The 26,843-nt window shown below is 43.8% G+C and overlaps 1 protein-coding gene and 1 pseudogene across 1 annotated transcript in view; both read left to right on the top strand.

The window, feature by feature from the left end:
• The window catches only part of Ano2 (anoctamin 2), a 258,087-nt gene that overhangs the window by 91,334 nt on the left and 139,910 nt on the right, over positions 1-26,843 (top strand). Inside the window, exons 10-12 of the mRNA XM_035448746.1 lie at positions 6,304-6,464; positions 10,952-11,034; positions 17,835-17,942. Of these exons, the coding sequence (XP_035304637.1) occupies positions 6,304-6,464; positions 10,952-11,034; positions 17,835-17,942 (352 nt within the window). The remainder of the gene's footprint in view (positions 1-6,303; positions 6,465-10,951; positions 11,035-17,834; positions 17,943-26,843) is intronic.
• On the top strand, positions 21,553-21,653 carry LOC113836944 (annotated as a pseudogene).

The raw sequence follows: 26,843 nt of genomic DNA, 5'->3' as shown, positions 1-26,843 counted from the left end.
CACTCTGGTTGGATGTAGTAATGTATTATGGAATATCAGTTTAAGATGTGGCATATTCATTTATTCTATGGAGTTGGTTTTTTTTTTTTTAGTGATGCATAAATGTGTTGCATTCTCTTATGTTGTATTTGTTTAACTCTATAAAACTGTGTTGTTTTGCCTGCCTAAAACATCTGATTGGTCATAAAGAGCTGAACAGCCAATAGCTAGGAAGGAGAGAGAAATAGGTGGGGATGGCATGCAGATAGAATGAATAGGAGGAGAAAATTTAGAGTTGAGAAAGGAGTCAGAAAGGTAAAAGGTGAGGAGGTCACCAGGAGCAAGCCACAAATCCACAAAGCAGACACAGAGTAAGAAGGAAAGAAAGATACATAGACTAAAGAAAGATAAAAAGCCCAGAGGCAAAATGTAGTTAAAGAGAGAAGGGATAATTTAAGTTGGAAAAGCTGGCTAGAAACAAGCCAAGCTAAAGCTAGGCATTCATAAATAAGAATAAGTCTCCATGTGTTTATTTTGAAGCTGGGTGGTGGACCCCCAAAGAGTAAGAAAAATTACAGCAGTGGAAGATACGGCCATTCTGAAGAAGGGGAAAAGCTGGACTTGATGAGGAACCAGGAGGCTTGTCTTTCCATACTCACTCTGTAAGGACAAACTTACAAAGCAAACTGGAGCTAGCATTGCCACTGTGTAGAGCAAAGCTAAGTAAGTCAGTGTAAGAGACAAGAGTTTGGATTTCTGGCTGGAAATGACCATGGCTTTGTAGAGGGAGATTCCCACTGCATGACTTGCATATGCTATGATGCTGTGTCTACACAGAAGCATGTGCACCACATATGCACACTTACACACATATGTGTGGTAATATGCACAAATGTAAGGTGCACTGCTATCCTTGAGATATACTACGGCACCCAACAATGTGCTGTGTTCTGTCACCCATGAAGAGCAATGTGCTAGATGCTCTTGAATGAAGACAAGTTGGATAGCATATTAGTTATTTTTTTTATTGTTGTTACAGAAGAGCTGGAAAAGGCAACTGAAGGAAGGTTTATTGTAACTCATGGTTTGAGACAGCACAGTCTATCGTGGGAGCAGGAACACGAGGTAGCTGATCACATAAGTCCATAGTCTTAAAGCAGAGAGCAATGGATACTGGTACTCACATTATCCTCTTGTGTTCTTTCTGTTAAGTCCAGGAAACAAGCCTACCGAATGTTGCCTACATTCAGGGTGGATCTTCTTTCTTCAGTTAAATCTCTATGAAACTGTCCTCGTAGACATGCCCACAGATGTGTCTTCCACACCACCCAGCAAGGTTGACAATAAACATTAGCCATCACAATAAGAGAGGAAAAAATGAAATGAAATATTAGTGTTCTTTACAAGCAGGAAAGGACAAGTGCCTACCAGGCTATATTCACATGTAGATATGCATTTGTGTTTTCGTCCTGTGATCACATATAATTTTAAATTGTAAGTCACAGTGAAAAAGCTTTGAAATCAGTGGATGTCTGATTGAAATTTTGATGGTTGATTTTCAGAGTCAAGAGTAAGTGTTTGAAATCCAGAAATTGGTAAATAATAGAAAAGTATTTTCTGTGTTGTTTGAATGAGGCCTGCTCTTGTTTTGTTATTATTATTATTATTATTATTATTATTATTATTAGTAGTAGTAGTAGTAGTAGTAGTAGTAGTGATGGCCATCAGATCCAGGCAATACACAAGGTGGATGTACCAGCTACTGAGCCACACCCCTAATCCCAAAGACCTGCTCTTAGAATATGAAGTCCAGGTTCTATGGACCCAATGAAGCTACTACACATAACTGCCCCTGAATAACAGAGAGAATTTAAATCCTAATTGTGAATTTCGAGAAGATTATATTCCTTAAGCTTTTTTTTTTTTTCCAGCAAGGCTTCCACTGTTCTTATTGTATTATAGAGTCACATTAATTGTACAGATAAATGCATTTTATTGTGGCAGTTTCACACACAACACACACACACACACACACACACACACACACACACACACACACACACACACACTCATCTATTCCCATCCCCTCTCCACTGGGTACCCTTCCTTCCCAACTACCCCTCCTCTTTCAGGATGCCTCTCTTCTTGTTTCTTTCCGAATAGGAGTAACATATGCCGTGCTTGCTTGTGGATGCCTGACTGTATTCTCAGGGGTTGACATTTGTGTTTGTGTTGATGGTTTTGTACTGCAGTAGTTAGTGTTTTTTATTTGATTCATAGTCAGCATTCTGAGTGTAATGTGTCCCGGGGAAGTTCTTGTCTGATCCTGTCTAGCTGGGATCCTAAATATATCTTGTGATTTTGGGTCCATTGCTTTTCCTAGATTTGGGACATTTGGTGTTTGAATTGTTTTTCTGTGTCTTTAGTTTTTATCTCATTCTCCAGCCCCCTGAGTCGATATCTTTGTTTCCCATGTTTTCCTTTAGTTGTTGCTTTTTTAAATTCACGGTTGGATTTTTGGTTTTTGAACTAGGCCTCAGTCTAGACAATCTTAAATTCTCCGTGTAGCAGAGGGTAACTTTGAACTCCATGGCTTTGAAGCTGCGCTTGAATTGGAGAAAATAGAAGCATTGGGGAACATTAGACAAAAACTACACTAAGCTCCATCATGCTTTGCAAGGTACTCTGTGGCATCGCATCCTCCGTTCTGCTGCCGTTTTGATTGTCCAGATCGTCTTTGCTTCCTTTTGTTTGTTTTGGCTTAGGGCTTGTTGACTTCAGTTTTTCACAAGGTCAGCTCTTCTTTGTGTTCTTCTTTTAGTCTGTATTCCACTCATTTCTGCTCCCATCTTCATCACTTTTTTCCTGTCAGTTACTTGGGGTTTGATTCCTTTCTTAAGGCCCTGAGACTTGTTATTGTGTTGTTTACTTAATGTCTTCCTGGTTTTATACCATAGACACACATTGCTATACATTTCCTTCTAAATTTTGCTTTTGTAGTTTCTCGGATTCTTGGTTTTCTGGGCTGTTTTTCCTTTTCATTTGCTGATAAGAATTTTTTAAGTGTTCTCTGATAATCACTTTGATGATCTGATAATTGCTCAAAAGTATATTTTTCAATCCCATGTGTTGTTACAATCTCTGAAATTCTTCTTGTTGTTGACTATAGTTTGAATTCTACTATCATCTGCTAAGAAAACACACAATTGGGGGAATTGTTTTAGACATTGCTAATTTGGGTATCAAGCTGTAATTCACTATGTTCCTGTTCCGAAACATTTTTTGGTTTTTAAAGTTATTTAGTCCTAGGAACTTTCAAAGGACAGAGGAACTTAGTGGCTCTTTACCTAGTGTTCCCAGAGCTCATGTTTGCTACAACTCTACTGCAGTCTCAAAGCCAGAAAAGTCACAGCAATCACAGGAAACTGTAATTATGTTTATTTCTCGGTGTTTGATAAAAGAGATTTGAGCAGCAATATTTCTACATGTTCATAGCATACCTAAAGAATGTTGCTCTGGAGAGATCAGTTTCCTTTGCTAAGTACTTACATGATGGAGAAGTCTGGAACATTCTAAAAAACAGCTGATTAATTTAAACCATATTGGAAAAGGAAGCTGGTTACTTCAGCTCTGAGGCCTTAAGATCAGATGTTCGGTCTGGATTTCCTGGAAACCGGCCTCCCTGTGCCTCCTAGCTTTGTGCTAGGAGGTCCTGTCTCCCTAACTGTGTTCATTCATCCATTCTTCAGAACCTCATTTGCTTTAGGGTCTTCGTTCGGCTGATTGGCAGGGCCATTTATCAACCTTCCTAGCTTTTCTAGAAAGAAATGATAGACTGGAGAAATAACCACTCGATTTTTAGTCACAATTACTTCTCGCTAGAAATCTATATCTTTTTTGAAGCTGGTGCATAAATCCAAAATGATTTCCACCTTGAGTGGAAATCTTTCAACTTGTTCACAAACAGCCTATTTCAAGACGTACAGTCTCTTTAATGTGGCTCCAGTGTTAAATTTCTCGAAAATTCTCTTAAATTGCTTGTATCAAAACCCCTAACACAAATCAAGCATTTTGATTTCAAATTCAAGCAATTTGAGAAGAATCCATGCTACTGTTTTGTACAAATAATGGGCAGATGCCTGCATCTGAGTTTTTAAAAGTAGTAATTGGCACAGTGCAGGACATGTATTTAAAGTGCTTTGCGCCACATTGGTAGATCATCTTAATCTTTCATTTCTAACCTTTTGGCATTGAGGAGATTTAGATAAAATTAGATTGAGTGAGATTGTGTTTCCCTGACATGTAAGTACGTGAAGCAAGACATGCAAATGCCTCAGATGCACATGCCTGAAGGACAGTGTGAGGGACCCATGCTCTTAGACGTGGCTGCAAATCAGAGTTGTTTGCTTGAATTGACACAGACCAATGATTTTCTGTATAGATCTAGTTTCTTCTCTGAAAGTTGCAGCATTTTCTAACTATGTAGTCATGGTTTGTGTGACTCACAGGGTTGAAATTTAACCTTTTTTTTTTTTCTAGTTTCATGAGATTATAGGGAAGTGTGACCAGCACTGGACATATCACTAAGATATCACCCCTTAGTAATTTTGCTATGAGAAAGCCATGCTTAATGATACTTGCCAATGGAGAGCTCAGCAGCTAGTGAGCAGAGGGGCGGGGGTTTCTCCTCAGAGACCTAGGTTTTCCGTACTCTGACACAGAAGGCCTTTCCCTGATGGAGATTTAACCTGTTAAAGATAGAAGCTGGGGGGCACTGGAGGGGTGGCTCAGAGGTTAAGAGCACGGGCTGCTCTTCCAGAGGACCTGGGTTCAATTCCCAGAATCCATATGGAAGGTCACAACTGTCTGTAACTCCAGTTTCAGGGGATCTGGCACACTCACACAAATATACAAGTAGGCAAAACATCAATGCACCCAAAACAAAAATAAATAAATAATTTTAAAACCACGACAGAAGCTGGACTTTACAGAACATGACAGGCTCCAGGAAATCCCCCACTCTCCAACTGTCTTGTGAAGGGAAAGTTGACACAGTCATCCTTGGCTTCCTGGGTTCCTTGGAAGCTCTTGCTGTACTCACAGGGGGACAGTGGCCTCCCCCTAGTAAGTTGTGCTATCCAACACCCCCCGCTGCCTCTTTTTCTAGTGGACACATCTGTGGGGTGCCTTTTCAGCATCTTGGCTCCAGCTGAGGGGTGAGAAAGGCCTATGTCTTACTTTCACAGAGTCCTGAGCCCTGCCCTCCACCCCTTCTCCCTGAAGCATACGCCTAACTCGTCACCTATGCCCGTGAAGGGAATACTATACACAAGAGCAATGAATCCATTTTTCCTACCAGTATTTGGTAATAGAGGAATATTAAGGACGTCATCCAGGGCTGTTAATTCTTTGATTCTTATTTTTAAGTATGCACATGAGCCTTAACTTATTGGATCCAGCATTACTTAATTAATCGTGAATATATTCACCAGTCTATTAAACAGAAATATATTTAGAATGGGTTAGTGCACAGGCCATTAAAGTCGCTTGGCTCATGCTTCCTTCTCTGAGTGTAAGTGAATCTGGTCCTTGGAAGGATTTACCTTCCTTTTTATTCTTCCTAATCCTGTTTCATGGCTGTCATAATTCTTAGTAGGTTGAGGTTTTTAGTCTCTGTTACACAAATGGCTTGCAGGCACTGATGGTGGAAACTCACTTTTTACACAGTTCTGAGTATTCCTCCTCATGTGCTTCTTCCAGGGCAGTGGCTCTCAACCTGAAGGTTGTAACCCTTTGGGGTGGTGGGGATGGTGGGGTCACCTATCAGATATCTTGCATAGCAGACATTTGCATTGTGATTCACAACAGTAGTAAAATAACAGTTGTGAAGTAGCAACAAAGTAATTTTATGGTTGGGGCTCATCACAACATAAGGAACTGTATTAAAGGGTTGTAGCATTAGGAAAGTTGAGAACCACCACTTTAGAGGCTAAAGCTTGTGCTGGCCCTGTCATGTGCTCATGTTTGCTTCTGCTTGGGACCAGGTTACATATATGTGAGGCTGCCCACTAGGGCATAAAAGGACATCCTGTACTTGAAGAATGAATGAAATCCAATCCCAGTATGGTGCTTTGTTCACAGCTGTGTGTGTCTCCCCCCACAGCCATACAGATGCTGCACACATCCTGAAGGGGCTTTCTCAGGCAGCATTCAGTGCACATACTTGGAGAAGAGCTACCCACCTCAGGAGGTGGCTCATTCATTCTTTGTTACCGTTTGATAAGAGCTCACACAGCCCTAACCCATCAACCCCTGTCACTGCAGCAAAGAGATGTGTGACCACCAGAATGCCTTTACCATGTGTCCCCTGTGTGACAAGTCCTGTGACTATTGGAACCTCAGCTCAGCCTGTGGGACTGCACGAGCCAGCCATCTGTTCGACAATCCAGCCACCGTCTTCTTTTCCATCTTCATGGCTCTGTGGGGTAAGTTGTCATCAGAGTGTTTGCTCAATAGGGACCATCTTTAACAGTTACAGTGTCTAGAACTTGAAGGTGATAACTGTCAACTTATTTTCTTCATACTTAGAGAAGTATCTTAGGCACAATACCTTTTCCTTCTTTGGTGGTATGTCTGGAAGGAAGTAGGAATATCCTTTATGGCTCTCTCTGTTTTCTCTTAGAGTAGTGTTGGCTCCTCACTGGCCTCATGTATGACTTACAAGGAACTTAACATGTGCATGTTCTAAAACCTGCTGGCAACCCATCAGGCACCAGCACATTTCCCCAGCCATATGAAGTCATAGGGACTGTGGTGCGGAGTTGGAATGCTGGTGTGCTGCCATGGTGGCGGACAGTTGGTGTTAAGACTTGCTAAAACCTGCTCTCCTGACTTTTGGGTTCCATACTATTTTCTGCACCCCATGAGTGTGGATTGGGGATATTTTATTTAATATAAAAGTGGTGTTTTCAATATTCTCACCAACTGTATTTGTGAAAGAGAGAACCAACACCTAATTCATTTCCCCCTTCCTACATTCTCCTTGGAGCATCAGCATAGCTAACTTACTCTGCACTGTACACACACACACACACACACACACACACACACACACACACACTCACACACACACACACACACACACACACACACACACACACACACACACGCTCACACACACACACACACATTCTTCCTCTCACACACACAAACACACACTCACATGGTCTACCTCCCTCACAAACAAACACTCACTCATTCTCTCTCTCTCACACATGTTCTCTGTCTGTCTGTCTGTCTCTCTCTCACACACACATGCATACACATACTGAGACACCCTCCCCATGGTAACTGGACAGTTCTGAATGGCACTGCCCTGTGCATTTATTAAAAGCCTAAGTCAACATGTTATTACTGCCTGGTTTGTACTCACTGGCGATAGTGCAGGACCTCCCTGGTCCACTGGATCAAAGTTCAGTAGGACCATAGTTCTGCTGCAGAGCCCACTTGATTTATTCCCACCTCTGCAGAGTTTGGAGGACCTGCCACCAAAGCCCGAGTCATGGCCTCCTAAAAGTAAGGAACGGAGGAGGAGGACAACGAGGAGGAGGAGAGAGAGGAAGATGGGGAGAAGGAGGAGGATGAGTTCTCAGTGGCATCCAGGGAAGCAGATGACAGATTTCTCCCTTTCCCTGTGGGAATCTTTTCTCAGGCGAGACAAAGCTTGTTTGGAAAGATTCTGTCTTGCTAGGTCTCCACCAAACACCTCCAGAGGGCACTCTAGCTCTTAGTCTCAGGGGACTCCCAGAAGTACCTGCAGCTCTTCAAGACAGCAGCATAGAGGAGGGGATGGAACTTGTGATTTGTTGGTCCGCAGAACAAAGTAAAGATCAGCTTGCTGCCTGGGAAGCCACAGGCACCAGTGTCTCCCACCCAGCACAGCAAGTGTAACCACGATGAGATCCCCTCCAGCCAATATGGAACCCAGGCTATGTTCTCAATTTTGAACTTAGTGCAAACCAAGTTCCTATTCATTTGTTTTGTTGATACTACCACCGTGGAGTAGCCATCACTTTAAAGCCTGGGCCCATGGTCTCTCATGAACTTTCCTGAGACACACCACTCCCTGCAGCAAGGTGAGGTTTTCAACCACGTTTCACAGTCTCAAACCCCAGCCACTGCCTATGATCTGCACTCAATAGCTTCAGTAAACAAAGCCTCAATAATTTACTGTCCTGTCCCCGTCCTGTCCCTGGAAAGTACACAGAGGTGGGATTGTATCAGGGCTTCAGGGCTTCCTAGTTTAAGGCAGTTTTTGTTTTCAGCTGTGTTTTATGTGATTATGTATTTAGGTGTAGCAGCCAAAAGCCCTAGGCATGATTGCCTACAAATTACAATTAAAAATTATAGTAATGCCTCTCATTACCGTGATTGTTATGATTAGTGGTGCAGTGTCGGGTGGCCCAGGCTTGCCAGGAATGGGCTGGAAAGAAGCAGCTCTGAGTAGAGAGTCAGGTCAGGTGACGGTAAGAACAGGGCTTGAATATGCCTTCATCATGAAGACACTAGTCTGCAGATCCCAGGCTGTCAGAGTATCTGCCCAGACCACTGCAGATCTAGCCTTCGACTGTAGTGGGAGATGGAGTTCTATTAGCAGTGACAAAGAACTAGGGCTCATTGCTCTGAACAGAGGCAGAGAAAGCTCTGCTAAGGCTTAGGCAGTCTTCAAATCATCTTGGTTCTGTTCTGTGTCAGCTGTGGGCCCCAAAGCCAATGAATGGAGACCTGGCTCTGTCCACAGTTACTGAATGTCCCTGAAGTCAGTGCTGTTAGCCAAGGTGGTGCCTGGTTACTTTTGGCATGTGCTTAAGCTGTGTCCTCACCTATAAACTGGGTGAAATAATACTCCCTATAGAATTCCTGCGATGGTGGGTAAGAATGTGTGTAAAGAAGATAACTTAGTCCTTGGTATCAATGTTGTACTTAAAAGTAAGCTGAGTGTGACATCATCCTTCCTTTACCCTCTCCCTCATGACACCTCTGCTTTTGCCTCCTGACTTCTCTTCTGCGTGCTCACAGCCTGCCCTCCATTTTTCCATGGAGAGGCTGGTTGATCAGCACTCCAAGTCCTGCCCTGTATATATCCTCTGTGAAGGGTAACAGGACAGTGTCCCCAGGCCAATGTCAGATGCACTTGCAAGAACAAAAGCCTCAAGTTCAAGGGAGAAAGCTACACATCATGGCAGTGCGATGTAGCCGCAAGTAAATAAGGGTAGCTTTGAGTAGCCGCATGCTCAGCCAGCATGGGGTTATGCTCTTTCCTGTGATGGGCCTGAGTTAAACACAGGCTGTTGGGATCTCAGGGAGAGTTTTCAATCCTGTTGCAGCACCATAGACCTGAAATGGCCTCCAGAAATCCAGCAAGGTGTGTAGCAAGGGCCACCTGGCTGGCATCAGGGGCAGCATAGAGCTAGAGGGATGACCAGGGGAAGGCGACATCCCATCCTTTTCCAATGCCACGACCATAATGAAGATAGGATTATGGAGGAAGAGTGACATGGATTAGGTCAGGGTAGGCTGAAAGAGGAACCTGGAGGATGGAGTGGAAGACGGGGATAACTGACACAAACTGAAGATGGAGGGGACTGTAGCAAGACGAGTAGAGCGGCAATGCAGGTGTGAGGCAAATAATGGAAGAGGTTCAGATAGAAGGTCTGGGCCAGACACACCAGAGAGAGCTGAGAGCTCAAAGATCCATGAATTTAGTCAGCAGAATTCATCTTCCCTCTGCCTATCCCAATTTCATTGCCAGAATCTTTTGTTAGAATCCAACTCTGATGACCCCTCCAGCAGCTAGCATTCTTTTCTGGACGCCCACAGCTTTTTGTCAGTGCTGTTCCAAAGGCCATGGTTGCTTTGTACAGAGTATGACAAACAGCAAATCCACCTAAAGTATTGTGTTCACTGCCGATTCTTTAGTATGGGTTGGCTATTTTTGAAGAATTAGACGGTGACCAGTACTTGCTCAAAACACAAGAGATTTGTTGTAAGAAGCAAGAGTTATGACTAAGCTTCAAGCAGAGATAATCTGCACATGCTTATTAAAGAGACTACAGACCCTGTGCAATCCAGCTTCCCAGTCATCTTAAAGGACAGGGCATTGTTTGCACTGTGGTTTCTGAGGTTTGAGCCCACAGTTGCTTTGGACCTGAAAGGAAAATGTCATGATAGTAGGAATGTGTGGTGGAAACTTCTCATCTCATGGTGACCATCCAGCAAGCAAAAAGAGGAGGAGGGGATCAGGGGATAAAATGTTATCCCTGTGAGCATACCCAAGGGACCCATTTCTTCCAACTATATCCCATCTCCTAAGGCTCTATCACGTTTCAATAGATCTAAACATAATTAACCCATCAATAGACTAACTTATTGATGAGATCTGAGTCCCTATGATCCAATCATCTCCCAAAAGCCCACCAATGGGCAACCAAGTCTTTAACACATAGCTTTTGGATGATATTTTAAATCCAAACTGTACTTCCCCTCCAGTTTCCTTCAAAATTTTCTCTCATTTCTTGACATCAGTATCCTGTTTTCCAGAATCTAGAAGTGAGGAAAAGTTCATTTATGTGAAATGATAATGTGATCATTGATAAATGACCACACATCCAAAATGGCCCCTTAGGACTATATTTCTCCATGATTTTATAACTGTCTGCATAGGTACATATGATGGCAAGACAGCCTGTTGATGAATTTCTCAGAATAGTTCCCCATCATAAGTGGCAGGGGACTGTGTATCTGTAGGCACTCAGGGATGTGGAGTGTTTTGAGTAGCTCCAGGCAGAGAGCCACAGGGCTCAATGCTTTAACAAGAGCTTCTGAATTGGAACTCTGTGTATGTTCCACCTGCACTGGTAAAGCCAAAGGCTACCCAGATTCCACTCTTCATAATGCTTTCCTTCTTTTTAAGCTACCATGTTTCTGGAAAACTGGAAGAGACTACAGATGCGTCTGGGCTACTTCTGGGATCTGACTGGAATAGAAGAGGAAGAAGTGAGTCCCCTTGCACACTTCCCTTGGATCTTAGAAGTAGATGCTCTAACGTGAGATAGTCACTGAAAGCTTGCTGTCTCATCTGTTGTCACTGGTTGGGTCTCTCAAGGTCTGTTGGCTATGCCATTGTTTATAAGCACTAAAGAGAGTTCAGATGTTTCCTTGGGCATTTGTTCAGACTCTTCCTTCAGGTTGTTAAGATGTAGGGTTTGGAGACCCAGTAGAGGGCCCAGTAGTCTACTTTGGAAAATTCCCATGAGTCTATAGAACATCAAGCTGGGGAGGTATGAGAGGAGTGGGTGAAGGTTTCTGGGGAAACTAACAAAGAAAGATCCATTAAGTCACTTTGGCAGGGCTCATTAGACTGTGAATTGAGAAAATGAGCCAAGGGCAAAGGGTAGATTGTTCCAGAGTCTAACTCGGGGTGGGAGGGTGTGGAGTGGGGTAGGTGATAGTTAAGGTATATAAAAAAAAGTAAGCCTTCCTTACTTTAGAGAATTAGCTCTTTAGAGAATTAGCACATGAGCCACTGGTGTGGTAAGCTGAGCATTGTAGTTTACAAGGGTTACTAATACTGGGTGTTGCTCATGGGCTGAAGGACCAAAGTGAGTATCACATAGGAACTCTGGTGCTGTGGGTGCTTTGGATGACAGTGAGGGACTATATCTGGAAGGTCCAGGGACCATTCCATGGTCTGAGTACTAACTTGCAAGGCAAGCCACAGATGCTCCAGTGGCTTCTGGAAACAATTCTTCTCCTCACTGTCCTATGGTGGCTGATGCTCTTTGCCTTGCTATCTTAATACATGGCCCTGATATTGTAAGAGAAAATAAGTGAAGTTTCCAATTACGTCTTGTTTTCAAGACCGCATTGCCCCCAAGTCTGTGGTACGCTATCATATCATATCTTTAATGCTATAATTAGTCAACATGCCTTGAGCAGATGGTCTGAGCAGTGGCAGGGGCTATATGGGAGCTTGTGGGATGCAACTTACCATTTCAGGGCAGGATTGACCAAGTGCTCTAAAGGGAGAGGTATGCTATTGCAGCCTTTCCCTACCTGAAATAGGCTTTCAAAGGAGAGATGCCTCAGTGCTTAAGAGCATTGGCTACTCTTCCTGAGGACCTGAGTTTGATTCCCATCATCTATATGGGGGCTCATGACCATCAGTGATGCCACTTCTATATGTGGTGGCTCACATGGGCACCTAGCATGGAAGTGATACACAGATGTACACACAGGCAAAATACCTATATACATACAATAAAAAGAAAATTTTAAAAAGTTTTGAATAGGTTGTACCCCATTCCATGTACTGCATTCCATGATTCCTACTTTATTCCAATCCTCCCTGCTAAGCACAACATATGGACCCAGTGCTATCGTTGGTTCTGCAGCAGTGATGGGCTGTGTGCTATGAATTGTGTCCTACAGATTCAAATTGGCTGGGAGACAGGCCGCAAAGACTATCAGATGCGGTTGCAGTTCTTAGAGATAAACAACTGCATACTGTTCTCAACAGAAAGAACTGTAGCAGTTAGCTTGAGTACGGGAGATCTAGTTGGTGCATATTGATCCTATTAGTCCCACTCGATATGAAAGCATAGATAGGGAAGAGGAGGGGGAGGGAAAAAAGGGGGTGAAGGGGGTGTGGTTGGGTATCGGGAGGTAGGTACAAGCACCTCTTACATTCCTAATACTGTGAACTGAGACATCTCCAAAGGAGGGGAGAAGAAACACTCTGCCACACAAGCCTGTGTGAGCCAGAGACAAGCTGGTTCTCTGTTGGAGAGGGCATGCAGACAGTGATGACTCAGTGTCCTTGAAATCTCTGCTCTAGGATCCTGGCGGGAGTGGGATTAGAATCCTCAGAATCCTTTTTGCTTTTCTACAGCTGAGTTTCCTGTTCTCCTGATTAATCCAATGAGCCAGGGCAACTTTCTGGGAGGTACATAAGTGAAGTACTTCAATGAAGGCAGGGTGGGACCTGGGCAAGGTTGGGTTTGCCTGTGATGTAGGAAACATTCCTAGTGGGCTTTCTGTGTGGGGTTGATTCTGTGTGCCTCACATGTGCTGCCCGAGGCCAGTGTGCGAGGAAAGGGAAGTCAGGCCCAGCTTCGCCTTCACCACATTCTTATTTTGGTCTCTGATTGGAGGGCATCTAAATTTCCATTCAGTTTTGAACATAGACCTTAATCATGTCCTGTTTTCCAAGCTTGAGTGTAGAATATGGAACTCAGTCCCTGAGCACCAAAGGGTTCCATTTAAAAAGGTGTTACTTGGTCTGTAATTATTTAAAGTAGAGGGGAGACTATTACAGAGAAATTTACTCTGGCTCAGGCAGGAAGAGAAAATCCTTCTGTGAAAATACATGTTTTAAATAAACTTTTAGTGATTCTTTGTGGACTTCACAACATGAGTCCCAATCCCACTTATTTCCCTGTCCCCTTGCATCTGCCCTCTGCCATTGCAATCTCCTCCCAAAAAAACAAAACCAAATTAAAAGAAAAACCAAAACACCAAACAGAGAGAGAGAGAGAGAGAGACAGAGAGAGAGAGAGACAGAGAGAGAGAGAGAGAGAGAGAGAGAGAGAGAGAGAGAGAGAGAGAGAGAGAGAGAGAAAGCGCAATCTTGTCATGGAAGTTGTAGTTTGGCCTATGGAGTCACACGGTTTACTCTTTAGTTCATTCATCTTTACTTGAAAATCTTCATTTCCCAGAATCATTAGTCTGGCTCGAGGCCTCTGGCTTCTGCTATGCCACTACTAACGATCTCTCACTGGTTCTCCTCTTGGATGCTCTGTTGTTGTCCTGTGTTGTGGAGATCCTGTGTTGTGTTTTGGGTCTCGAGGTTCATCCCCTTCACATGCTCCAACAGATCATAGATGGGATGGATATTGGGGTAGGACAACTCATAACCCTGGTTCTGGGCCTGGGTGGTATCTGCGTTGGTCAGATTGCCAGCTGTCCCTCGTCGTCACTACCCACGTGAGTACTCCAGCACTGCCTCAGCTAGCTCACCCAATGCAGCCTGCAGCAAGAAGGTGGACCAGTTCTCCTGCTCTCAGATCCTGAGATCCAGGTCACCCACACTCACACCACCGGGGCCAGTTCTACTGTTTGCCCAGGCAAGGTGTAGGAGCCTTTTTCTGATTGCCATAGGGGGTGTATGGGAGAGCAGGGTCAACTTTTCTGTTCTCATGCCTCCAGGGCTGGCTCACCAGTGTACCTGACAACAGGGTCAGCACTAATGTGCTGCCCAGGTGTGGTAAAGGGACCGTTCCTGTGTGTTGCAGCTGGTAAGGGGCAGGACTCTCTTATGACCTGAGGTCAGCTCTTTCACTTGCGGCAGGTGGTAATGGGTGAGGGGGAGAGGGCATCTTTTTCTCACCCATGCCACTGCATGGCTGATGTGTTCTCAGGGTCAGCTCTCCTGGTCTCAATGCCCTCAGGGTAGGTTTATCTGCATCCCCGACCCACTGCAGTGTGCTTCCTAGGTGAGACATACATCTGTGGTGAGGGGTAGGCCATTTTCCTGAGTGTAAGGGTCAGTGCTGGGGGAGGAATAGCTCACCCCTGAGAGGCAGGACCAGCTATCCCAGGGCCAGCAAAGGGAACATATAGTTTTCAGGGCTGGGGATGTAGCTCAGTAGCAGGGTACTCACTTGGTATGCCCAGGCCCTGGGTTCCAGTTACCTGCACGAAAACATAAAATCTTACAAAGAAAAATCAAGAGTTTGAAAACTTGCTGAATTAAAATGGGCAAAAGAGGGAATGAGGGGCACCCCCAAGAAGGAATCAGCAACCATGACCCTGATATGTCGAGCTAGGGGTATACATCAGTAATAGCAAGATGCCTTGAAGGGTGTGATGATTGGAGCAGACAGGGGTGAGGAGCCAGTGAGGGGCAAAGGAGCGAGTACCATCTGGTGGTCAGATCAGGGTTGTCATTGATTGTTATCTGTGTCTCCTGGGAAGGAGTGGAAGTTAGACAAGGTGTGTGCAACTGGCATAGGGATCCTGGGGTTTATATAAATTATTGTAACTTACAGTCAAGTAAGTGACAGGAGGGATGTGGGTGTTAGTTGAGTGTTAGGGAAAGGAAGGGAGGTGTCCTAGACGGCCAGGAATGTTTGCCTCAGGATCAGGGATCCTCTTTACCCCTGTGGACTTCTCCAGGAAACACACACCTTCTCAGGGAGAAGAATGGAGCTGATGCACACAAGGCCACAGCCCACTGGCCTTCTGTCACTCCTACGTGGCGTGTTCTCAACATGTAGGGATGGCATAAACAGGCTGGGACAAGTCCAGTTTATAAACAGGAATGCGAATAGACAAAGAATGGGGCTTGCTTTCCTATGAGGGTCAGGAGGTGGGTGAGCAACCGATCCCTAGGGCCAACCTACAGGGTCAGTACAGGGTGGTATCCTTGTGGACTGACTCGAGGATGCCTTTGTGTCCAGTGTCCTGTCCTTCTGTCTTGACTGACCTCAGATCATCTGAATCTGGCTTGAAGCCTTCATTCAGGCCAGCTCCTGAGGACGCTTCCTGATGGGAACAACTTCTGGAGAGACTGTGGATTCATGGAATTTGGCATCACATCAGCCATCTATGGAGTTTATGCTCAGGGACCATTGATCTGCTTGGGGCTGAATGTGGACTAGATTCTGCACTGCCCAGGAGCTTATCTGCCCAGCCTTTGAGGGAGTCTGTAACCTCATCAGGTCTGCTTGGCTGCAAATAGGGATATCCTTGTTTAATAAAGGACAACTGGGCTCTGTTGTGTCAAAAGGCCAGACTTCTTCTAAAGGAACAAATGAGGTTTGAGCTTGGGTAAAGTGGGCCATAGCTACAACCATTGCGAATCCAGAGATGGGTTATAATCACCCTGCTGGTCATAGAGGGAGAGCCCTGGAGTCACCTTTAGTCCCTTTATAGGAGACATGAGGAGAAAACCCCTTGGGCTTGAAAAGGTTTAGAACACATATTCCGGCACCTGATAGATAGTCTTGCCACAGCTTTTAATTATGACTTACGTAGGTATAATGAAGAAGCCAAGCAAAGGGACGTCAGCAGCCAGGGTGGAAAACTTGAGTCCCCATTTCCCAAACTATTCCAGCAGGATGCCGATTGTTACAGTCAAAAGCTATTCCGTGGGAAATGGTGAGCCGAAGAATACCAGAGAAGTGTCTTTAGCAGACTGCTTTCTAGATCTTTTAAGAATCTCACCGAGAGTCTCAGAAGGCTGCTTTCTTGGGAGATATTATCCTGGAAGTTTCTCTTCAGCTGAAAGTCTCTTGGAGTGCACCTTAGGGAATGAGTGCTGGAGGATGGAGAATGGCGAGAGCCGAACTGAAGTGAGCTCCAGCTACACGTAGAGATTTCTGTGCATTCTGCATGTCCAGTCACTGTGAGAAACACAAAAGAATACAGAACAGACAGCTAGCCTTTCAGAAGAGAACAAGACTCTTACATGGGCACAGCCAGAGAGGGAGGGCAAAATGTGTGAGCGTGGCTACAGCGTGCCTGCCTGCAGTGTGTGCTGTAAGCTGTATAACTCTAGGAAGTTGGAGAAGAACTTGGCTGGTAGTTACATCACAGGGGTTAGAGGGCTCCTGGAAGGGGTGGGTCCAGTGGGCCTTAGAAGACTGTGAGATAGCAGAGGGCCTTCAAAGGCACTTAAATGTTATCACATGCCATGATACGCCATGTTCCTTAATCATTGGTAGTCAGGTGTCCAGCAGGTTGGCCTCTAGTGTCTCTGACCTATTATAGGTGGTGACACAGAAGTGTGTGCTGTCGAAACAGTGGAACCCACTGGCACCTGAATCTGTTCTTAGGGGTCCATGCCACATCCCGTGAACTGGAAGAATGTCTCTAGAAGCTGTTTCCATTTGCAATTCTCCTTAGGAGCTGTGCTTAGAAAATGAACATGAACATGAAATTCTCACAAACTTAGGAATTCATCTCGGAGCTAGCCACCAGGCAAAGGCCTGTCAAGAGAGGTCTGTGGCCCACTGCTAAGTCCCTTTTGAAGTGAGCTGTGACTCTTCCTGGCCCAGTGTCTGTGGTGATATGATTTGACAATGCTCCTTCCTCTTCAGTCGTTGGGAGCTCTTTCCTAAGCCTGGTGACTGATAATCCAGGCTGGACTGGCAGAATAGCCTAATGTTGTCTTTTGAGTAATCTCATGCTGCTGTATGCACCAGGGAATTGCTCACCTATGCTGTGTAGAAGGGTCCAGGCAATGAGTTTTAAGATTCCCCGATGACCACCTTGACTTTGATGTTTATTGGCTACCATTTTAGCCTGCAGAATCAAGGAACAGAGAAGTACTGTTGCTTGCCTAAACTCCCAGCTGTGGGGTACAAATCTTTCCAGGAGGGACTGGGCTCCTTGTAAGTGAGCTTGAGGCAGGAGGACAGTGGGGTGGGGCAGTGCAATTCCCCTCTCATTGTCAGATGGTTCTACAAAACACATAGCTCCCTATGGCATCAGCTGCCAGGTTAACATCTTCTCTCTTCTTTCTCAACACCGGTGCCAACCCCAGGAACGTTCCCAGGTTTGGTTCTCAGTGTGACAATAAGTGTTGTGTGTCCCACTTCTCCCCACAACCTTGTGTTCTTGGTATAGAGTCCTTGGTGTAGAGTCCTTGTAATTGTGTCATATGGCAAATCATGTGTGTTAGTGTCCATTCCTAAACCCAGTTCAATGTACTTTGTGGTGTGTTGTTCTGATCCACAGGACAAGTTCACTCTCCTTCCTTTTTACTAACTCTGTTTACTGACTCTTTGGTGTAGGAGCACTCTCGGCCTGAGTATGAAACCAAAGTAAGAGAGAAACTGTTGAAAGAAAGTGGCAAGTCGGTGGTTCAGAAACTGGATGCGAACTCGCCTGTGGATGACGAGGTAAGAGGCTAAGCTCATGGCTCTTTCTGGTCTTTGTTGGTGCCTGTTGTGCCATTTGGGGACCTTAGTGCTGGGACATTGGCTGTGAAAAGGAGTGACTCTGGACTGGATGGAATGAGAGCTTGATGTCTGCCATCATCCTATAGCTAGCTAGAGTCCGTGGGGAACAGGCTGCTGTCTTGGTGACTAGATCCATGGAGGTCCATGTGGAACTGTGTAGACCAAATGGGAGGGCACATGAGAGAAGACAGAACCCATCCCAAGACTGTCTTCTATGGATTTATTACCTAACTACCCGTTACCATACCAAGACCTACACAGATGCTATCCTTCCCTGGATCCTTGCTCCCTGCCAGCCACTGTCCTAAGGATTCCCATTCATTCTCACCATAAATCTACGAAGCTGGTAAAAAAACAAAAACAAAAACAAACAAACAAACAAACAAAAAAACGGTAGGTAAAGGAGAGCTGATGAAGGAAAGTTGTATCTAAGATTATCAGAGGCTAGAAGTCACAGTCAACCTTTGCCTCTGCATTTAGCCATCATGCCACACTGTCCTCAGAATAAACACACTGGGGAAATCAAAGGATAAAGCAGAAGAAAAGCACGCCTGTATTTGCTTGACTTATTCACACAATGTTCTGTACATTTCATCGTTCTGGGTGGGCCACAAGGAGAAATGCGATGTTCTTTTGGTTTAAGGAATTGCTGCCATTTGTAAATACTCACGGTATGTGAGTGTGTGTGTGTGTGTGGGGGTGGGGCTCCTTGGCAGTACCTGTCTCTGAATGCAGCCCTGCTTTTACATCAAGATTGTGTGTTTATGTCTTTCCTAAATCCGATTTCTGAAAAAAAAAAAATCAACAAGAGTGAAAATCTGTTGTTTTTCAATGTGTCTTTTCTCCATCCTGGATTTGAATTCAAATTTTATTATATTTTACATTCTTTAAGTTGCAACCATTCATGTTAACATGCAAATTTATGCAAATACCAAAACAGAAGAATGTGGTGTTTTTGAGCCCAGAATACTAGCATTTTTTAAAAAAGAGAAAATAAGACTTAAATAGAAGAGGGTGGGGGTCTGTGGTTTTTTGTTTTTCTCTCCTCTAGACTAAGTCCAAGAACATCAATTAGTCAGAGAAATAGTGAATTTGGTCTTTGAAAAGGCTAAGGGGTCACTGCCACTTTCATCACAAAGCCTATAGTCTGTGTTCTGTCAGCTTCAGCAACTGCATGAAGCTTTCCTTCTCCACCTTAGAACAACATACAATGGATAACCTTGTAGAAATCACCTAGAACTTTATTGACCAGTGACTGGTTTAGTTTTTTAAAATACTCTCTTACTATTTTCAGTCACCAAGGTGTGGGTTTGTGCATGCTGAGTGCAGGTGCCGGCAGAGGCCAGAGGTGTCTGATCCTCCCAGAGATTGTGGCACAGGTGGTTGTGAACTTCCTGATGTGGGTGTTGGGAATCAAACTTGGTTTCGCTGGAAGAACAGGAAGTACTCTTAACCATGGAGCCATCTCTCCAGCCCTGACTCATTTAATTTTAATTCTGTAGACGGGAACACCAATGAGCTGGAATTCTGTACAGTGGGGCTGTGGTTCTAATATAAATATTGCTTGAATATATATGCATGAGAGGTCAGATAACTTTCGGGAACTATGAATAATTAAAAAACATCTGAATGCATTATGAATGATGCATATGTTTATATTGTAGCGTCCGGCATCTCTTTTCACTACCCTGTTGAGAATGCAAAGCTCAAGACATCTAATGGGCAATGGGAGGAAATGAGTTTCCCCATGAACAGTGTGAGATAAAAGTGGCCTGTGTTTGATCGTCAGGATCCGTCTGTGTTCTTGCAGTTCTGGGAATACTGTAAATGCTTTTCCTGTGCTATAAATCTAAGGGTGGATGGGTGATGGTGACAATGGACATGTGTCCCCATTGATATCTGATGGAAAGGAGACTTCTCTTTCCTGGAGGAAGGGGTGTGGTCATCACCCACTGCAGCACGTTTCGGGCATCAAGCAGTATGAGATGACACTGACAGGCACCTGTTCTAGGCAGCAGACTGGAAGGAAGAATCGAAGTCAAGCTAGGCTTGGATGCACTGCTTTCACCCCAGGGGTTCATCTGGACACCCCTTCACTGTTACCCCAAGGTTCCATCTTCTCTCCAGACCCAACTTCCTATTGAGTGATAAAAGCACTACCCTTTACTGAGGTTCACATTGACAGGAGACACTCCCTAAGAGCACACAGCTGACATGGCAGAGCCACTCTTTGGTTTAGCCCCAGAGAACCACCACCTATTTGTTTTTTTTTTTTAAATTTGAATATATATAAAAAATTTGAATATATCACGTACATTTAAAATGGATGTTTACTTCTCATACTTTAAAAATCACCCAGGTTTGGTGTGGGCATGGCAATACATGCAGCATTGGGAGGCAGAGGCAGCAGGGTTAAGAATTGGAGGTCACCTTCCTTCAGTACTTAATGAGTTCGAGGTCAGTCTGAGCTTTATGAGACCTAGTCTCAAAATCACAAAAATACAACACACAGCCTAAAACTCAGCCATATAGTTCAGTAGTTTTCAGTACCTTCGTGGATTTATGCAGCTGTTCCTCACAATATATGTTCAAAGTAGTTTTATCCTTCCAACAAGAAGAATTCCTGTACCCAGCTGGGGATGTAGCTCAGTGGTGAAATGTTTTTCTAAAATGCACAAGGTCCTGGGATCACGCACCCCCATCCCAGCACTGCAAAGCAAAGCAAAACAAAACAAAAAGAAAACACAACAAAACTTGAATAAAACTTTAAAAAAATACTCCTATATGCAGTTGCCAATCTGTGGAAAACAACTTACGTTCTTTCATTGTCTTGAGATCTGCTGTTCTGGAGTTTTGTGCAAATGGGCTCACCTAATATGTGGTCTTTAGCTTCTTGATTGGGAAAATGGACACATTTCATAGCTTATATCAGTATCTCAATGATTTTTATTGCCAAGTAGTGTACCATGTTTGGGATTTGGTTTCTTTTATTTATCCATCCATTGATTGATGGTATTCGAGTGGCTTCATTTTTCCAATTATAAATAGTAATACTATGATTATTTGTGTCTGATTTTTATTTAACTATGTGTTTATATTTTCATATATATGTGTGTGTGTCTAAAAATAGGATTACTGGGTCTTATGTTAACTTCTGATAAGTGGTTATGCCATTTCTACATCAAACACTTACCATGTGTGTTTTAACTTTATTCATCCTACTGATAGAATTGGTATGTCATTGACGCTTTTATTTGCATTTCTTTAATGAATAATGATACAAACATCTGCTTCTAGGCTTTTAGTCATTTCTATGTCTTCTTTAGAAAAATGTCTAGTTAAATCCTCCATTTATTTAAAATTATGTTAATTGGGTTTTCATTACAAAATGATTAGAGTTTTTATATATCTGGGGCACTAGTACTATATCAGATAATATAATTTATAAACATTTATTCTTTTTTACTGATGAGACCATTTAAGTAACAAGTTGCCTATTTTTTCCTTTGTCAATTGTACTCTTGTATCATGGGTATAGAATTATTGCATAGGGCTTGATTCTAAACACATATACTAAAATTGGAACAATACAAACATTAACATGCCCTGCAAAAGGATAATACACAAATTTGTGATGCAATCCATATTAAAAAAAGAAAGTTTGCCTAGCTCAATGTCATGAAGAATTTTATGGTTCCAACCCTTATACTTAGGTTTATGAACACTTGAGATAATTTTTGTATGATATAGAAAATCCAAATGAAGTTCTTACATAGGGATTCTGTTGTCTATGGAAGGAGTATTTTACCTATGAATTATTTGACATTCTCATAAAAGTTAACCTTCTATAAATAAATAAATTTATATCTAGACAGTTCTTTTCCATTGATTTACACAGTGTTGGATAAAAATAGTGAGAATATAATTGTCTTGTGCTAGACCTTTGAGGAAAAAAAATCATCTTTCATCATTAAGTATGTTGTTGGCTATATCCATTGATTTAAAAAACAATATAAAATTTACCCAACCACAATGAACATCATTATCATGAAGGCACTCATTTGAAACCACATGTTCTACACTATAATAAGGTAGTGACTATGTATCCTTGTTGAGGAGGGCAAACATGGTGAGGCCCAGGGGTTAGCACAGTCCAAGTCAGAACCTGGGCTTACCACTGTCCTTTCATCATGCAGGGCACTCTCTTTATGGTGGTGGTGGTGGGGGGTGTCTCTTCTGCCCCTTTTGTCTCATGGAGAAAATGGTCATTAGACCTTTGCCCTTCTGAGAGTCGTTAATTTTCTTTGCTAATCGTGCCACACTGATGTTGGTCATTAGCCCAACCTTAGAACTGGACTGTCCCCTATGCAACTTTTGCAGCATTACTTTAGGTAGTCTTATAGGTGCTCTTAGTGACTTTTAAAAATCTTGACATCAAAGAAATGGCAGTAATGATGACACAAGTAACATTTATAGAATGTTCAATATGTTCAAGGCTTTACACTGCTATTCTGATGGGGGAAGTACTTCTGTGCATGTTTATCTTATTGATTGTTTAATAAAGTTCTGCTTGGCCAATGAAACGGCAAGTTAGGCAGGACTAGGAGTCAAAGAGGATTCTGGGAAATGTAGTAGAGAGTGGTGATCCAGGCAGGAAATGACATAACAAGGAGACTCATATTTAAAGAAGGAGAAACAGGAAGCGCCCCTCTTTTCCCCTCCACTCTTGCTTCAGCGGCAGGATGTGATCCACCGACAAGTAGGGACGCCAATAAGGCATCCAATAAGATAAGTCTTATAAAATATATAGGTTTATGATAATTAAGACTGAGCTAACAGATGAGAATCCTAGTCATTGGCCAAGCAGCATTGTACCTAATACAAGTTTCTGTGTATTCATTTGGGCCCTAACTCAGGTGGGCGGCTGGTGTAAAGCTCACACGTGGTGGTGGGGCTCAGGCGGCTTTTGGTAGAAAGATTTATTGTAACACCATTCCATTTCAGTTTCAAACCCTTTGGGTTCCCAATTCTGAGATGAGACAACTGAGAGTCAGTAAGGGCAGTCATTTGATCAATCTAGTCTACATGTGGTAAAACCACAGTGTTCTCTTCTCTGACCCCCCAGATAGGCTTTATTTGTGCAAGAAAGATATCGCCACTTTCCCTTAATTTGGAGCCCCTGGGTCTTCCCTTTGCAGATCTTTACACACCTCTAAATGTCATGCTTGGTGCTGCCCTCAGTGAAAGTCAGGGAGGACTAGAGTCCTCTGGAAACCTGGTAAGAGACAGTGTGCTGCCTGAGAGGTGGCTCTGTTGTAAATCCTAGCAGAGTGACACTATTTACCCAAAGAGGCAGTGGGTCGAATTTGCTCAGCATTCACCAAGAGGGTCATCAGAGAGGAAAGGGAACTCAGGAAGATAAGCATAGATATCTGTGGTGTTAGGAATATAATAGGGTCTGCAACTGTTAATAGAACTGGTTGGGTTTGTTTCCGAAGCAGATAGAATCTTTATCTAGAATACCCTGTCCTAGATAGTTTGGCAATTTCCTAAAGTCCCCTATTGCCAGTATAATCTCTTCCTCTGTTCATATAAGGTGGCAGAGGAATAAATCGAAGCTAGAATCTAGATATGGATGGCAAGACTGAGAAACTGAGCTCTGCTTTGCTTTTCAACCCTCGGAGAGTTCATCCAAGCGCTTCTATTTCTGGCCTGTGCATCCTTTCTTCCATAAACTTTGTATTATAGTATAGCCCCAAGGCAAAGCTCATTCTACACAGAGCAGTGGGAAAGACCATACACAAGGAACTGATTATAAAGGTGTTAGAAGGAGTGATGCTGAGGCAAATAGGGGGCACTGAGGCAAAGAGAGATTAGCAACAGTGGGGAGTAGCTATGACTCAGCACAGGAAGGGACAAAGGGGCAGTGTAGCCATCAGAACCTGGAGTCATGACCAATGGGTGGAAACTGGAAACCTTCAGCCAGAGCAGCCCCTCAGGAGGAACAGTCTAAAGCAGACAGAGCACTGGGGAGAGACACCTCCAATTTCTCAAGGCTCTTCCCTCTAGTTTTCCACCAGTATCTCCCACTGGCTTGATAGACCCAAATGTCAGTCAATAAATCACTGTGGGATGTGTGGTTTTTAGAAACCAGTTCCCTGAATCAGGGAGCAGAGGCAGGGCTAGGTCATAGAGAGAATGGGCCTGAGAGTGTCTCACAGAGTACTGGTACTGAAGTCCACTCAATACATTGGTCCATTTCTAAACTAGCTCTAGACCACACACACCCTGGCGTGAGTGAAGAGGTGAAAGATCCTTGGAGACAGAGAGTTAAGTATTTGGGGAAAACACAAGAATGCTCACCACTGAATGGATACATGAAGAGTCACTTATTTTTAACAGGTCAATTCAGACCGTCCCTAAGTCATTGAGCTGTTAAGAGTAATTGTGTAAGTGATGGAGAGAGGGGTGTGTGTGGGGGGTGTGTGTGGGGTGGAGGGACTTTAAAACAAAATCCTGTTTAATTTGTTCCCAGGAGTTACCTCATGGAATTTGTTGTCACCCAAATATTTACTCAATGTGGATATAGAGCCCATTCTCCTGTCCTGCCTGGCACTGTCTGTGATGTTCTAGGCCATAAATGTTTTATGGGGAATTCTGAAACTAAGGAGACCTGGGCCAAGAGGAGCCCTGTGGATAGATGGGTGTTAATTTACTATTCTATGAGCCACCCCGGGGACAGTTCTTTCTAAAGAAAGCTCATCAAAACTTAAGGTATTGAAACATTTACAACAGATGCCTCTGGCAGGTCCAACAAACAAACATGTGGAATAAATTATGCAAAAGTGTACAGCCTTCCACCAATGCTGGGACAGCAGTACCTGGAAGCCGAGTTACTGTCAGAGCTTGGGGATGTGGGGGCTGGGAGCAAGGGTGGAGGGCACTGTCTGGGTCTCTCTCTGTGGGCCAAGGTGGGTATACATTCAGACTTCCATGCAGAATTTTGGTAGTTTGTTAGAATGTTCTACAGCTCAAAGTCCCCCCCCCCCAGCTCTTTTCTGAAAATAACAACGATGCAAGGGTCAAAAATAGAATAACTTTTAGTCTCTTGTTGGGGACTGATAAGCTTTCTCATTGGCAGAGACATATTTGGGAAGAGACTCAGTTCACCAAGGATTTCCATAGAGAAGATGGAGTTTGAGGCTGGATATTCTTTGAGATCTTTTCGTTTGCACCCAAGCCTAATGTCTTCCCTCACCTTTCAGATCTGAGTATCTTGTGGATACTTTTTAGTATTGAGAGAGTTCTGAGCTGTAGCTTTCATCTGCATCCTTAAGCACTGAAGGATGATGGGCACCTAACTTGAAGGACCTTTGTGATAGGATTGGTACCCATGTTTCTCAGATCTACCCTTGAGCTCAGTGGATAAGCTCTGAAGTCTTGTGACCCTAGGGCAATTATCCCCCTTCTCTTATGATTCTTCATAGTTGGTGAGGAGGACAGGGCAGCAGTGTCACTGCCAGGCTGACATGGAGCTTACAAAATATAACCGTTGCAAAAGGCTGCTTCCTGGAAATTTTATAGACTACTCTTTCTTGTTCCTATTCACTTTTAACAAACTGATTTTGGTTCTGGCTCTTGTTTCTCATGCTTTCTCATTCTGTGACTCTCCTGTCATCTCTCATCGGGTGTAGCTTCCATTTCTTACCCCTGAGCCCATCTCCACGAAGAATTTCTAGCCACAAGAAATGGCTGCACACACACACACACACACACACACACACACACACACACACACACACAGAGAAATAGACATGAACAAAGGGAACAAGTGAGGGTGCTCAGTCTCAGTCATGTTTGATTATAGGAGGTGTGTGTCTTTCTAAGAGTAATAAAGGATTTGAACTTGGAGTTAAATTCTTCACCTCATTCACTCATTGGTGGTTTCCAGCTACAAGACTCCACCTAGTAAAAAGAGGGCTGGGAAGTGTAGTCTTTGGCTGGGAGCCTGCAAGCCACAGAGACAAGCCACCTAAGAGACATTCTCTGCTTCAGCATGAAATCGTGAGGGGAATGGAGTATGAGTCAGGAAGGTGACAGGATGATTCAGTTTTGAAAAGGCAGCAGGTGATTCTGACACCACCTCTTTTCTGTGGTAGGAAATGAGAAAAGGAAGCAAGGGAATGTGAGAGTCACTCACTGGTGATGTCCCCACAGTTCCTGGCTGACGCTTTCTGCAGAGAGTTCAACACAATTTTACATGTTGCTAAAGGCAAAGCTTTATTTTTATTGGTAAATTTGTTCCTTGACAATTTCATAGATGTTTATAATGTACTTTAGTTACTCCCCCCAGTATCCCTCCCACCCGTCAGCCCCTCTTCTTCCCCTCAAGTCTCTTGACCATGTTCATGTCTTTTGTTTTGTGTCCTATGGTGTTTACTAAAGCCATCTGTGTGACCCTGGGCTTGAAACCTGTCAGAGCCTGAAGGCACCAAAGAGGCCACACACCTGGGTACTGTGCCTCTCCTTCTCCGAGAGTATTAGTTGCCATAGTTCAGCACTTGGGCAGTAGAACCCCGTGAGTGTCTTTGCCACTCATAGCGGATTATTGGGCAAGCTTGATTTGTTCAGGCCCAGTGCCAGTGAGCACAGCTTCTAAGTGTTCATGATTGCCATGGCAGTGTCATGGTTAGCAGATGACAGTTTACAACCCTTCTCCTTGTCTTCTGCCCTCACTTATGCAATGTCTGTGAGCCTCAAGGGGGTAGTATATGTCTTGGCTAGGGCTGAGCACCCCGTGCAGCATGGGTCTCTACCTTTACCTCCGTTCACCACAAAGAG

Source organism: Cricetulus griseus, chromosome 8 (genome assembly GCF_003668045.3).
Source record: "Cricetulus griseus strain 17A/GY chromosome 8, alternate assembly CriGri-PICRH-1.0, whole genome shotgun sequence".
In the NCBI taxonomy this organism is placed as follows: Eukaryota; Metazoa; Chordata; class Mammalia; order Rodentia; family Cricetidae; genus Cricetulus; species Cricetulus griseus.
The sequence above is the reverse complement of the archived record's forward strand: the minus strand, read 5'-3'. Positions and strand labels throughout refer to the sequence as shown.